This window comes from Sturnira hondurensis, unplaced genomic scaffold (genome assembly GCF_014824575.4).
Source record: "Sturnira hondurensis isolate 20B ecotype Veracruz unplaced genomic scaffold, ASM1482457v3 Scaffold0016135, whole genome shotgun sequence".
Lineage (NCBI taxonomy): Eukaryota > Metazoa > Chordata > Mammalia > Chiroptera > Phyllostomidae > Sturnira > Sturnira hondurensis.
Genome location: NW_028088766.1, coordinates 6,401 through 19,586, shown reverse-complemented (window position 1 = coordinate 19,586; position 13,186 = coordinate 6,401). Strand labels below are relative to the sequence as shown.

General features: G+C 36.0%; 1 protein-coding gene across 3 annotated transcripts in view; it reads right to left on the bottom strand.

Moving 5' to 3' along the window:
• Positions 1–9,904, bottom strand: part of LOC119000665 (acyl-CoA synthetase short-chain family member 3, mitochondrial) — an 89,755-nt gene extending 79,851 nt beyond the window's left edge. For 2 of the 3 annotated variants that reach the window (XR_005069370.1, XM_037065755.1), the window contains exon 1: positions 9,779–9,902. Coding sequence is in view for 2 of the 3 variants with exons in the window: in XM_037065755.1 (XP_036921650.1) it covers positions 9,779–9,808 (30 nt within the window). In the remaining variant the exon portion in view is untranslated. Of the gene's footprint in view, positions 1–9,778 lie in introns of all 3 variants that reach the window. The other variant, XM_037065756.1, reaches the window with a different exon arrangement.
• Between the last annotated feature and the right edge of the window lie 3,282 nt (positions 9,905–13,186).

Sequence of the window (13,186 nt, the reverse complement as noted above, 5' to 3'; positions counted from 1 at the left end):
AAAAAATCCAACATGATATCCCCAAAAGTATGTTTTCCACAGCCTCAAAATGACATTATACATGTCTAATGGGAAAGTCAAGCATAAACATCTAACAATTTTGACAGACTATGCAATATAAAAGGACATTCTAATGGATGTTCCTGCACAGTAGAAAATGAACATGGCATTTAAATAAATCAATAATTTTGCAAAATTTTGAAGTGACCTACAAAAATCTATCTTGGCTCAGCCATGTCCTCTCACTCTTCAATCCATTCTCATCACTGCTACTTCTTCCTGTATTTCTAATGCAAGTTGTCTGGAATGGTAATATATGTTATATATATACCATTTCCTAAATATCTCTAACCAAATCTCCCATCTCAGCATCCCATGGATCTTACGTTCTGGAAAACACATTTGGGTAACACTGAATTAAGGGGAGAAGAGGAAAGAATTTGCTAGCAGTGAACTTGGAGTTCTCCCCATAGAGAATAATAAATGAATGAATAATAACATGAGGCAGACCATAACTGCCTAAAAATGTAGATTCATTATCCACTTCTAATTGGATTTTTGATAGGGCATGATATCAATTTCACTTTTATGTTTTCATGGTTACTCTTAATGATCCTTAATGTAATTATATTCATAAAAATACAAAAAAACTTTGCTAGGACTCTATGTTCTATTGCTTTTTCTCTTGCTCTTTTAATATCAAAGAATCTATTGCAACTAGAATTTCATTTTTTATTATTCCAACGATCCCAAACACTTGATTACAATTTATTCATTACCACCTCCTACAGATAAACACATTGACATAGTACACAATCTGGCAACTCAAGTACATAGTTTGACTAACAAATTTCGAAGCCTTAACCACATCATTCTAAAAATGACTCAGCAACTTTATTCTTTCTAACCAAGCAAGGTAAACACTTGACTTCTATTTCTTTGATCTGTTTTAGGCTCTGATCAGTCCCTGGTGTACTAGATTGTGACTTTGGAAAACTTGACCTCAATCACATAAAAATGATTTGTCAACTGACCTTATGCAATTGCCTTGCCATTTTCTTGCCTGCTAAATAAGAATAAATCACTTTTCCAATATTTCCTCGATAAGCTAAAAACACTGAGAATATATTTTAAAGTAGTTTGACCTCCCATAAAGAAAGACATTTTATAGCCAATTGGAGTTGAATTCCAGTGCTAGCGTCATGGAGCAATGACAATACACTCACTGAGAGATGATATGAGCAGCAGAATGAAAACGCTATCCCATAACGATTACTACATAGAGGGCACGATCTGATGCATTTCAAAGTTCCTTCAATGAATGATGTCTAATGATAACCACCATGATACTGTAAGAATTAGAAATATTAGTTTAAAATGTTACCATACTTTTTATAAATAATATAAAATTACAACCAACGTCGTACTTCTAACACTGCACTAAATAAATTTTCATCAATATTATATTTACTGGGCACAGAAATCCAATAACATATTATTACTACTAAGATACTGACGGATGTGATATGTAAAGGCTTACAATGTTCTTTGAAAGCTAGTTGACCTTGGAAGGCTCAGTCGTTTTGCATTTTATTGTCCAATCCACAGATGGTCATTGGAGGCTATGAGTATGATGTATCCCTATTTTAGAATTACTTTACTAATTCCATTCTTAGTCATTTTCTTTTCTTAAGGACTTCGGCTCAATCTCAAATCTGATGATATATTAAAGAAATTATTGTTTCCCCAAAGAGATGCTGATTAATACAACATTAGGTTCTAAATTATATAAACACTTCAGGTAATACTACGCAGTGCAGAAAAAATCTTTCATCAGAAACCATCATTCACATCAAAACATATCATAATAAGTTAGGTGATGCTAAATATAGTTATTCATTTAATAAATAGTTATTGAATATCTACTATGGGCTAGTGACACTGTTCTAAATTCTGGGAATAATTCTGTGAACAAGTCAGTTAAGGTTCTGCTCTTATGAATCTAATATTCTAGTAATTATATAGGTGTTTATGTGATATAATACTATTAAAGGTTACATAGAAGATGTCGCAAGCTATTTGTGTCTAAACATAGGACCCATATATTCTCAACAACTATCACCACAGGTAGCTTTAGAAAAGTGAAGCAAAGCCTCTAAGCCTCTTTGGTTACGTACTTTAAATGAAAGTGACTCTATAACTTATTGCTTTTTTGAATATTCTCTCCCGTCCTACTGCCCACACACAGGAGCCTGTACGCACACAGACACATGCACACACAGACAATGCCATCCCCTGCTGATGCCTCTTTTAAAGTAATCAGTGGCATAGTAATTACTATGTTGAGCTGCCTGGAAAAATGACATTAATTTCAGAACTTGTATATTCAGTAAGAAGCAGAAGCCCAAATTCTATTCTATCACAAAAAATGAGAAAAATCATAAGATTATAGGGATTTTAAACAAATAATATATATACTAAAAGCAGTAATGTACTTGAAAGGTAAAGATAATTTAAAAGCTATTCAAAACTCAAGTTTGTGTCCTTACTATTTGCTTTTATAGCTTCCCCTAAACTAAAGTCTATACTCTTGGCTACTGCCCAGAAAACGAAGGCAAAAAGCAATCCCTACAATGGTGAAGCAGAGACTGCAGGCTTTCGGTTATTGTAAACCATAAATTTTTAACATCAGAGATTCATAAAACATCAATTGCCAATATTTATAATGTGGTTGGTGGTGTTACAAACACAGAAAATAATACAGTTACCAAAAATCATAAAATTAACTTCCACTTATAATTTTCTACTACTTACAATTCAATGCGTTAATACTGAAGGACCACAGATGAGAAATCCTGAGTTAAAGAACCAGGTAATGTTTGACTGCTCACATAATTCCCAATGAGGTTAAGTTTTCAGCAGGAAAGTAGTAGAAAACAGCAGCTCAGCAAAATGATCTAATACACTAGGGCTAAACGGCTGAGAAAAAAAATCATTTGCTTTATTATTAAACCTGTGATTTCAATCTACCTAATGCTTGAAGTCAAAGCTACTGTGGATTCTCAAATTTTGACATAAAAACTTTTGAGTGAACTGCAGTTTTTGCCTCTTTTTGTGGTAGGATTAAAAAGTATACCTTGTTTTGATTTTTGTTTTCTTGTGTTGTGTTTTGTTGTTTAGAATGCTTCTGAGAATGTTACCAAAGGCAGGTTTCCACACAGTTTTAAAGCGAAGACAGCAACATCCCTTAGGGCCTGGTCCTACATTTCGTTTCAGCAGACAGGGGCCGCAGGGTCAGCTGCTTCTTCTGGAAGACGGATGAAACCGACAATGGCATTCGTTGAACTCCTACAACAGGGCTCCTGCCTTTATCAATGGTTGGGTACACAACATCTAATCTTGAGGATATTTATTTAGTGAAAAAAAGAAAAATGCAAATAGTGTGCTTAACAGTTGTACACTGCCATTTGTGTAAAAAATGGGGAAACGGCGCTGCTCATACATGAATTAACTATTGTACACATAAGACTGATTTCTCCTCAGTAAGTGAAATTGAACGACAGAGAACAGGGGAGTGAAATTTGCATTATTTACTTATTTGTGAGTTTTCAAATATGAACCAAGTATGCATATAACCTCTTTCAAAAATAGAATAGGGGTTTTCCTTGCTGAAGTTCCTCTCTCAATTATTCGCATTAACTTGTGCCACTTTGGAAACATTACTGCTGGTGTACAGCTAGAAGGGTTAACGGCCCTGGGCCCTAGGACTCCCGGACCTAGACTTTGTGTTACTAAAGCAGACTCCCCTTCAAGGAGGACAAACTTATTTGCAAATATCATATGATGACTAAGAATTTCTAAGAGACTGGCTTCCTTGACTATTTGCTAGAAATTTCCCATCATTCCAATGGCCTCGCCTGTGTGGATATGGTGCTTCTTCCCTCCCTTCAGCTTATCCATGCCGCCATCTAATCCAGAGATGGTCAACCCTGAATATGCATTAGAAGTTCTTGAGATGCTTCTGAAAGGTATCAGTGCCTAGTCCCCACTGCCAGAGATTCTAATCTAATCAGCCTTGAGTTGAGGCTGAGCACCATTATGGCTTATGTGTGCCCCAAATAACTCCAATCTGCAGCCAGGATTGAGCACCAACATGTCCTCAAACCCTAGACACTACCCAATGCTACATAATTTTCCAATACCTTCCTGCCTCGTTGCCCTAGTGGGTGAGCCTAGAATTTAACACTAGCCTTCACTGGTTTTCTCTATCTGTTACAAATAAACAAAGTGTACTAATAATTGCAATTTGATTATAGGGTGGGCATACACTGAGAAAATAATTTGGGAGAAGTGCCTCATTGTTTCACATTCTTTATGCCTTGATTTATAAGCCAGACCCAAGACTCACACAATACACATCATGAATCATAGGATGTAGAGCCCTGAGTTAAAGTACTATTTGTACATCTTTGCCTGGTCTAGGAGCTCTTTCTGTGTTTCCCAGAGACCTTTTAAAGCTATCATTCTCATCCGGGGGGTCATTACTGCTCGAGAGGATTTTATCTTAATCTTTTTTTTAATGCAAATGTTTTTTTTTATTTTTTATTTTATTTATTTATCTTTAGAGGGGAAGGAAAGGAGAGAGGGAAAGAAATGTCAATGTATGGTTGTCTCTCGTGCATCCCCTGCTGGGAACTGGCAGGCAACCCAGGCATGTGCCCTGACTGGGAATTGAACCACGATCCTCTGGTTCTCAGGCCCACACTCAATCCACTGAGCTACACCAGCCAGGGCTATCTTAGTCTTTTAGATGGCAGAATCCTGACCTGAACTTCAGGTGAGTTTATGAATATTCTGAAAAATTTTTATATGAATACATATTCATTTTCCTAGTGAGAGAAGTCAATAGCTGTTGTCAGATCTGGAAAGGATTCCATAACCTAAAATTTTCTAGGTATATGAAAGTCTACCAAAACACAGAAATCTCTTTTGTTTTTAGCTCTAAGAAACAACTTGGATGATGCTAAAATGCAGAGGAATAGGCAGACCATAATATCTGTTAGTTTTTTTCTCTATAAGATGGATGACTCCTTAGTACAACCCTTTTAACCCACTTCCGTCAAAGGGCTACCAATAGACTCAAACCAAAAACCCAGTGGTCAAGCTGAGGTCCCCAAATGACCTGTCTTCTTATCCCTCCTGCTAGTTGATTACATGAAATTGTCATTTTTGTAAATTAAAACCAGTCAAATATCAGCAATTTCACATGGTTTGAATGAATACTTTCTATAAGCTTTCAACTTTGACAATTTCTTTTTACTGCCTCCTGTAGTAAATACCAGAGTTTTAATTTCTGATACAAGAGTCCTTCCCTTTCTTCAATTAAGAACATGCTTTGGCTTCCTGACCTGATAAGGTAAGACTTCTCCCAGGCTACAGCGCCAAGATCCTTGCACAGATATTTATATATTAAAGATGAGTTTATCTTTAATAAACTCTAGATCTACCCCTTTGGTACAAACTTTCAGTGATAAGATGAGTAAGACCTGAGGATCTAATGTATAACATGGTGAAAAGTTGATAATACTGTATTATATAATTCAAACCTTCTCACAGAGTAGAACTTTAATATTCTCACCAAAAGTACATCATCATATAAACAAGTGGGATGACTGATGTTTTAATTAACCAGATGGGAGAAATGCTATTAAAATGTATATGTGTATAAAATCATCACGGTGTACTCTTTTAATATCCTACAATTTTATTTGTAAATTATACCTCAATAAAGCTGAAAACATTTTAAGAAAAACAAATTTATCCCCTTTGCTTTGGTTCTTTCCCTGCTGTGAGAGTTGATTATATTGGGCCTCATGATGAGGCTACTCCCAGTGCATAGGCCATTGCCTCCACCTCGGTCACAAGAATCTACCTGCCCGCTGAAAAGATGCTGAAGTCTGAAGTACGGATGACAAGTAAATGAAGCACAGCACTGGAACTGTTAATTCTGCAGAGCTGGCACTGGGCTAATTAGGGGCACTGACATATTTACCAGTCTCAGCCGTCACAGAGAGCATTTATCACTAAGAGAGCGGGTAGCTCACGGCTTCTAGCTTTCATCTCTGAATTCCTCCATGCTGATGTACAATCACTCCGCTACCCTGTACTACAAGGACACATTAACATTTTCTTTATTCATAATGAATAGTGAGACTTGGCTGTAAGCAGAGAAATTAAATGGCTTCTTGTTTTATTATAATCCCAGATTTCTGCCCAGAAACTAACACGTGGACATTGCAATTCCACCTGAGCATGCCCAAAGCCTGGTTCCTCCATACCACTGAATGAATCCTTTACATAGAACAGTCTTCAAACACACTCATATTTCCCCATTTAAAAAGACAAAGCAAACGCAATAAACCTTCCTATAAAATTGCTCTCATAAAGGTAGCTAATGACACCTAATGTTCAAGTCTCTTCTCAGTTGACGGATGAGACCTCCCTCAGCAGCCCTCAGCACTGCTGAGCTCCCAGCTTCAAAAGCCTCCCCTCCGCCAGGGCTCCAGGCACCTGGCTTCTCTGATTCTCCTGCTGCCTCTCCGATGTCTCATTCCCAACTTATAAAGTCTCCCTTGCTCAAAATCCACCTCTCCCTGTATCATCTCTGTAGCAGACTGAAATTGTGAACTCTTTTTATCTCTCTAATTCTGAAAGTTTTTATGAGCTTCAAACCTAGTTCCTAGCACCATGCAAATGTCTGAGGAGCACCTTTACAATCGACATTACCAAAATCCAAGTACTATTTGCCCCGCCACAATAATTGCTGCCCTACTGTATGTAATACTTCACTTGATAACTGCCATGATATCAGTTGTCCTAGCTGAAGGCATCACAGCTATGTTCAACTTCCTTTTCCCTTTATCTTACAACACCCACCTGAAACCCTAACATCCTGCCTTCCCCTTACTGTTCAGATCACTGTTTCTGACCAGGTAGTTTGCACTTAACAGCTTCCCAACTGCTTGTTCCTAAAATATAGAAAGATACCATGAACTTTGGAGCCAGCAAACCTTGTTTCAAATCCCAGCTCCATCACTCTTGGGCCACTTGTAAAGTTATTTACTGTCTCTGACCATCAGTTTCTGCAGCTGTAAGTAGGGACTCAAAATGCTGACCCTATGGCTTTGTGGTGAAAATTAAATCCCAAGTACAAGCCCTTAGAAGAGTTCCTGTTGCCAAACATTCGATCAGTAGTAGACGTTTTCATGACTTGTACTGTTTTATCCACAAAGTATCCTCTGCCTACCATAGTCCTAATCTTCCTAATCTTAAGGAACTAGTGGACATGTTTTTGACCAGGGTGGCAACTCAACTTTGCCATTTACAAGGGCTATGATCTTAAGCAACTCCATTTATTTCATCCTCATTTACTTTTACCATCAAAAATTGCATCCAAGAAGGTACAAAAATTAAATCTATAGTATTTATCCCAAGTCATGACTCATTGTAATTTCTGAAAATTTTTAATATCTTCTATACAGAGTAAAAAAAAAATCTCTTAGTCTTGATTTGTTTGCTTTCTATCCTCTACATTGATCTTAGTTATTAGATATATTGTCTGCATTTTCAGTGCAAGGAGTGCCTCTGATATTTATTCTGTTTCTATATCAGCCCCTAGCAAGATGTTGAGCTACAATAGGCACCAGTAAATATTATTGATGGAGCTGTGACAGTAGCTGAACTTGCTTGCTCCAACCTAAAACACAGGCACACATAGATAAAAATAAACTAAAAAGTAGATATCTTTGAACAATTGGTTGTGTGAAAGAGAAATCTAAAAAATGCTGGCATCAGCTCTAAATCTTTCCCAGTTGAGAAGATCACATTATATAGCCTAAATGAGAGAAAAAACTGAGTTGTCACATTTTAAAATTTTATACATACAGAAAAGGACATTGCTGATATACTAAGTTTTTTAAAAATCATTTTCCATTGCACAAAGGGGAAAACAAAGGGCTATCATACGTGCCCACTGAGCTTACTAGTTAGACGCACTGTGACTACTAGTCTTAAAATGAACTAACATGTCCCTCTGCTTGAAAGAACCAAACCTCTGTCCTTGAAAAACAGACACTCAAATTAAATAGAACAGGTTACCATAAGTGATATTGCAAAACAACTATAACACAGACAGATAAAATTACATTGTTAAAATGAAGCCTGGGAGCAGCACAGAACTCAGAGGGCCCGTGTGTGGAAAATATGCTGTAGGGCGACTCCACGGAGATCGCAGACTCAGTGTAGCATCCACAGAAGTGGGTGTCATGTGCATTAAAGATACATCAGGGATAATTTAACAGGAGTGCCCAATACGAAAACAATGTGGAAGCAGGCTTTATCCTCAGTATTCTGAAACATGGGATTTTCATGCTTAGGGATGGTTTAAAGTTATGTCTACGAACATAAAATGATATTAATTACTCACATTCTGCAAATATGTATAAAATATGTGTGTATAAATAATGCTGTCATATTTTAATATATATACACATACATATTTCTTCAAAGAGTTCAAACTAATGTCACCTACATTATCTTATCTGATTCCTATTCAATAAAAGAGAGTAGAGCTAATTTTTATACTAATAATTTATAAGGAGAGAAAAGACAGGGCTGTATTTGTCTTTCTCTGGTTGGCTTACTTTACTTAGCATAATGTTCTCCAGGCCCATCCGTATTGTCACAAAGGGTAAAATTTTCTTCTTTGTTACAGCCGAGCAGTATCCCACTGTGCCAATGGCCCATAGTTGTTTTATCCTCTCACCTACTGACCAACATTTGCTCTGCTTCTACGTCTTGGCTGCCATGAACACACAGTGTTTAGGTTCTATGGAATTCGACTTTTCAGTTTCTTTGGATATATTCTTACAAATGAGAATGTGGGGTCAAAATATATATGTGTATATACATATACAGTGTAAAAACTCTAAATGATAGAGCCCATCCAAAAATAAAAGTAAGTCCGAGCTGGGAGGCTCAGATGGTTGGAGCACCACACACACACTGAAAAGTTGTCGGTTCCATCCCAGGTCAGGGGACATATGGGAGGCAACTGCTCGATGCCTTTCTCTCTCTGTCTCTTTGTCTCTCTCTCTCTCTTAAATTAATAAAACACATCCTCCTTGGATGAGGAAATAAATAAGTAAGTAAATAAATAAGGAGTTAGGAATGTTTGGATAATGGTGAGCCATGAAATATATTGTGCTATAGAAGAGCACTCTTGTTTCATTCACAAGTTCTACTGTAATGGAACAGATTCTTCAGAGAAGAGACCACAGAGTTATTTTCAACATTCACGGCTCCAAATTCCTCAAAGTTGGTAGTAGCGGCATCAACACATCCCTGCGTGCCGATTCCTTTGCTTCATGCTTCGGAAAGAATTAATGGGCTCCGAAGGGAGCCTCTCTAGTGCTGTTACGGCTGCTTCTCAGTTGTGGAGACCAACAGACTTTGAAAGAAGAAATGTCAAGTACCTGAAAGTTCAGACTTACAGTGATGGATCACATGGGAATGAATGGTTTATATTGTAGAATTTTATTCTCAAAAAATAAATTCATATTTTTAAATAACAGTGTACAATAGTATTTATTGTATTATTATATTCTTGCAACTATTCTAAGGGATTTCATGGATTAACCAATGTAATGCCACATAAGAAAAGTACAATTAATACTGATGTTTATAAGTGAGAAAACTGAGCTTGAGAGCAGTTAAGTACCTTGTCTGAGGCCAAACAATATGTAGACATTTCAACAATCACAGTATAGAAGTCTTAAATGCTATTCTTCCTCTCAGACATTAAAATTTTCACTAATTAGAATGAAAACTTTCTTCACTAAATGCGTTTGAAGAGTCAGCTGCAGTCACTACGAAAGAAAATTGGAAGAAATTCCAGAGTTAAAAAAATTAAAGCATGTTATCGAATAATGTATTTATTCTAGAAATAGAACAATGGACTCAGAGCAGTTTCACAGAATCACAGAACTGGGAGAACATGTGACACCCCTCTGGTTTCCAGTGAAGAAATGGATTCCAGAAGAGGTTGAGTTGGTTCACCTAAGGTTATATAGGAAGGTAAAGGCAAAGCAAGATAAATAACGTGGATATTCATATTTCCAGTCCAGTGACTATATTCCTACACCACAATTCAGAATCTCAAATCTTCTACTTCCTTTACCTAATTTATTGCCCAAGAAGACAGACTGTAGTACATGTCTTCAAAGATAATTGTTGAATTATTAACAGACAGCCATCTGCCCTAGTTAATCTAGTCAGCATACTCTGAAGAAGGTATTAAAATGGTTTGCTACTATGAAGTTAACAATTTGTGAAATGCAAATAAATGTATTAATAAAATGAGAGCACGCTTTCATTCCTTGAGGACTTTCAAAGAGATTATTATTACATAAAAATGATATCTACCATATCAAGATCAAGTATGCCAACCAGTTTATCACTTGATGTCAAGCTAGGCTGAAAGTGACAACTAATTCATTTCATTCTAGGTAATAACTTAGCCAAACAACAGTAAGCTGATTTCTTTTTTTAATTTAACATAAAATCTATTTTCTTTGTGTTATTTTTATATGCAAACAGTTTTCCATCCTTTTTACCCTGGCTCTTACTGAGGAATAATGAGCAAATAAAAATTGGATGTATTTAGGTATAATTGGCTGCATTTAGGTATATTTGCTAATATATGTACCTTGTAAAATAATCACCACAATCAAGTTTAATTAATGCATTCATCACCATATAATTACTGTTTTTTTTCTTTCTGTGTGTGGTGAGAACACTTACAATCTACCTTCTTAGAAAATTTCAAGTATATGATACACTATTGTTAACTATGTCACATTACCATACATTAGATCTCCATAATTTATTCACCTGGAATAACTGAAACTTCATACATTTTGGCCAATATTTTTCGAGCCAACAGCAGAAAAATCAGAAAAATACACATTCTTTTCAAGAGCATATAAAACACTTTCAAGGATAGATTACATGTTAGATCATAAAACAAGTCTTAAATTTTATAAAATAAAAATAATTCCAACTATCTCCTCTGACCACATTGAATGAAACAAGAAATCAGTAATAGTAGGAAAACAGAAAAATTCATATGCATGTAAAAATGAACACACTCTTTAAAAACTATTGGGTCAATAGGAAATCACAGGAGAATTTTAAAAGTATCTCAAGACAGATAAAAATGAAAATACAACATAACAAAACTAGGGTATGCAACAAATACAATACTAAAAGAAAAGTTTATAGAAATAAATACTAGCATAAAGAAATTATCTCAAATAAATGAACAAATTTTACACCTCAAGGAACTAGAAAAACAACTAAGACCAAAGTTAGCAGAAGAAAGAAAATAATAAGCATTAGATTAGAAATAAATCGGAGAATAGAAAACCAATGGAAAATATTAAAACTGAGTTGTTTTTTAAAGAAAATAAAATTCACAAACCATTACCTAGACTAACTAAGAAAGAAGAGAAAGCCTCAAATAAATAATATCAGAGATAAAAGAGAGGACAATATAATGGATGCCTCAGAAATAAAAAGATCATAGGGGACTACAGTAAGGAGAAGTTTGGTGAGTAAATTGAATTTTATTTATTTGTTTTTTGCTCACCACACCATTGCCATTATGGGAGCCTGGGTTCCAGTATTACGAAATTGAAACAAGATACACATTTGTACATTGGCAACTAAGTAGAGATAAAGAGAAAGCTGGGGCCCAGGAGGATTTGTTCACCCTTGACGCGTTACATTTTGACTCTGCATTTGACAGGGTTATTGAAAAAGGAGGCAAACACAAAATAGAAGAGAGAAGCCAGAAGGCATATCTGTGTATGACCACTATTCACCAACACACGTAAGTGCCCACACATACCTGCCACTTTCCCAAATTTGTGTAGACATTAAAGTGCCTATATTAAAGTATTGTTGCATTCCTCCTCTTTGTCAAAACCAAAAGTAAATCTTTGCTTATAGAAATATATAAACTATTAAACTATTACTTAAGTTGTTTATGAAGTTCTCTGTTAAAGAGAAAATTAAATTACTTTTTATGTAAAGTCTTTACATCAAAATCAATAAGAAGGGTAGAGGCTGATAACTAATCCTGAGCAAAAACTAAGTTGTTTCCTTCCCTTGAAGAGTTCAGAGCAGGGAGGGACAAATAAGCAAACCAGGGATCCTACAAATGAATGTGCAACTGGAACAGTGATGGAACTAAGAAGGAAAAAGCCAAGGTGCTTAAGAGATACAGTGAGGCACTACGAGGATATTTGACCTGCTCAGAGAGGTCAAGGACGGCTTCCTTGGGAAAGTGACATTGAGCTGAGATCTAAAAGGTAAGAGGAATACATTTCAGGCAACACATGGGCACATTCCCGTAGCAGGAATGAGCATTAAGAATAATTTTGGAAAAATAGGATCCTGATGTGTCTTCTAGAAGGGAAGTGAATGATTAAGAGGGAGGAAATGGTCAACTTTCAAAGGTGGAGGAACCAAGTGTGGAGATAAGGTCTGAAAATGTTCGTGGCTTTTGGAACACTAGAGCTCACTGGGGACACCAGCAACAGCTGTTATTATGTGCTGACTGTGATAGAGGCCAATGAAGGGGACTGCAGGGCTCCACATTAGAAACAGAGCTACTGGGTGCAGGCATGCCCTCAGGAGTGAGAGTCGTAACTACAGGGGAGGAGGAAATCAAAGATTTTTGTTTTTTTTTAAAAATTTTTTATTGTTTGTTTTAATGAGAGAAATAGAAATATGCTTAAAATCTGGTAATTATCAGGAAGCTAAAGACAAAGCAGACAAGATTTCCAATATATTTTCACAGACATATGTCCTCTTAGGGCAGAAAAAAAACTTATTTAAATATTCATTGTATGCTTTCACGTTGAAACATAGATTGTTTTAAGTGGCTACCTCTTTGTATATCTAGAAGTGAAATTGAATATCCAACTTTGTCACAACCATCTTCAAAGTTTTTTTCAAGTTATAGATTTGTATGAAACTAGAGAATATAAATATTTTACCTTTGCAGAGGAAAAAGATTCATTCCTTACTTATTTATAATATGCTATCAGCCATTTACATTCAA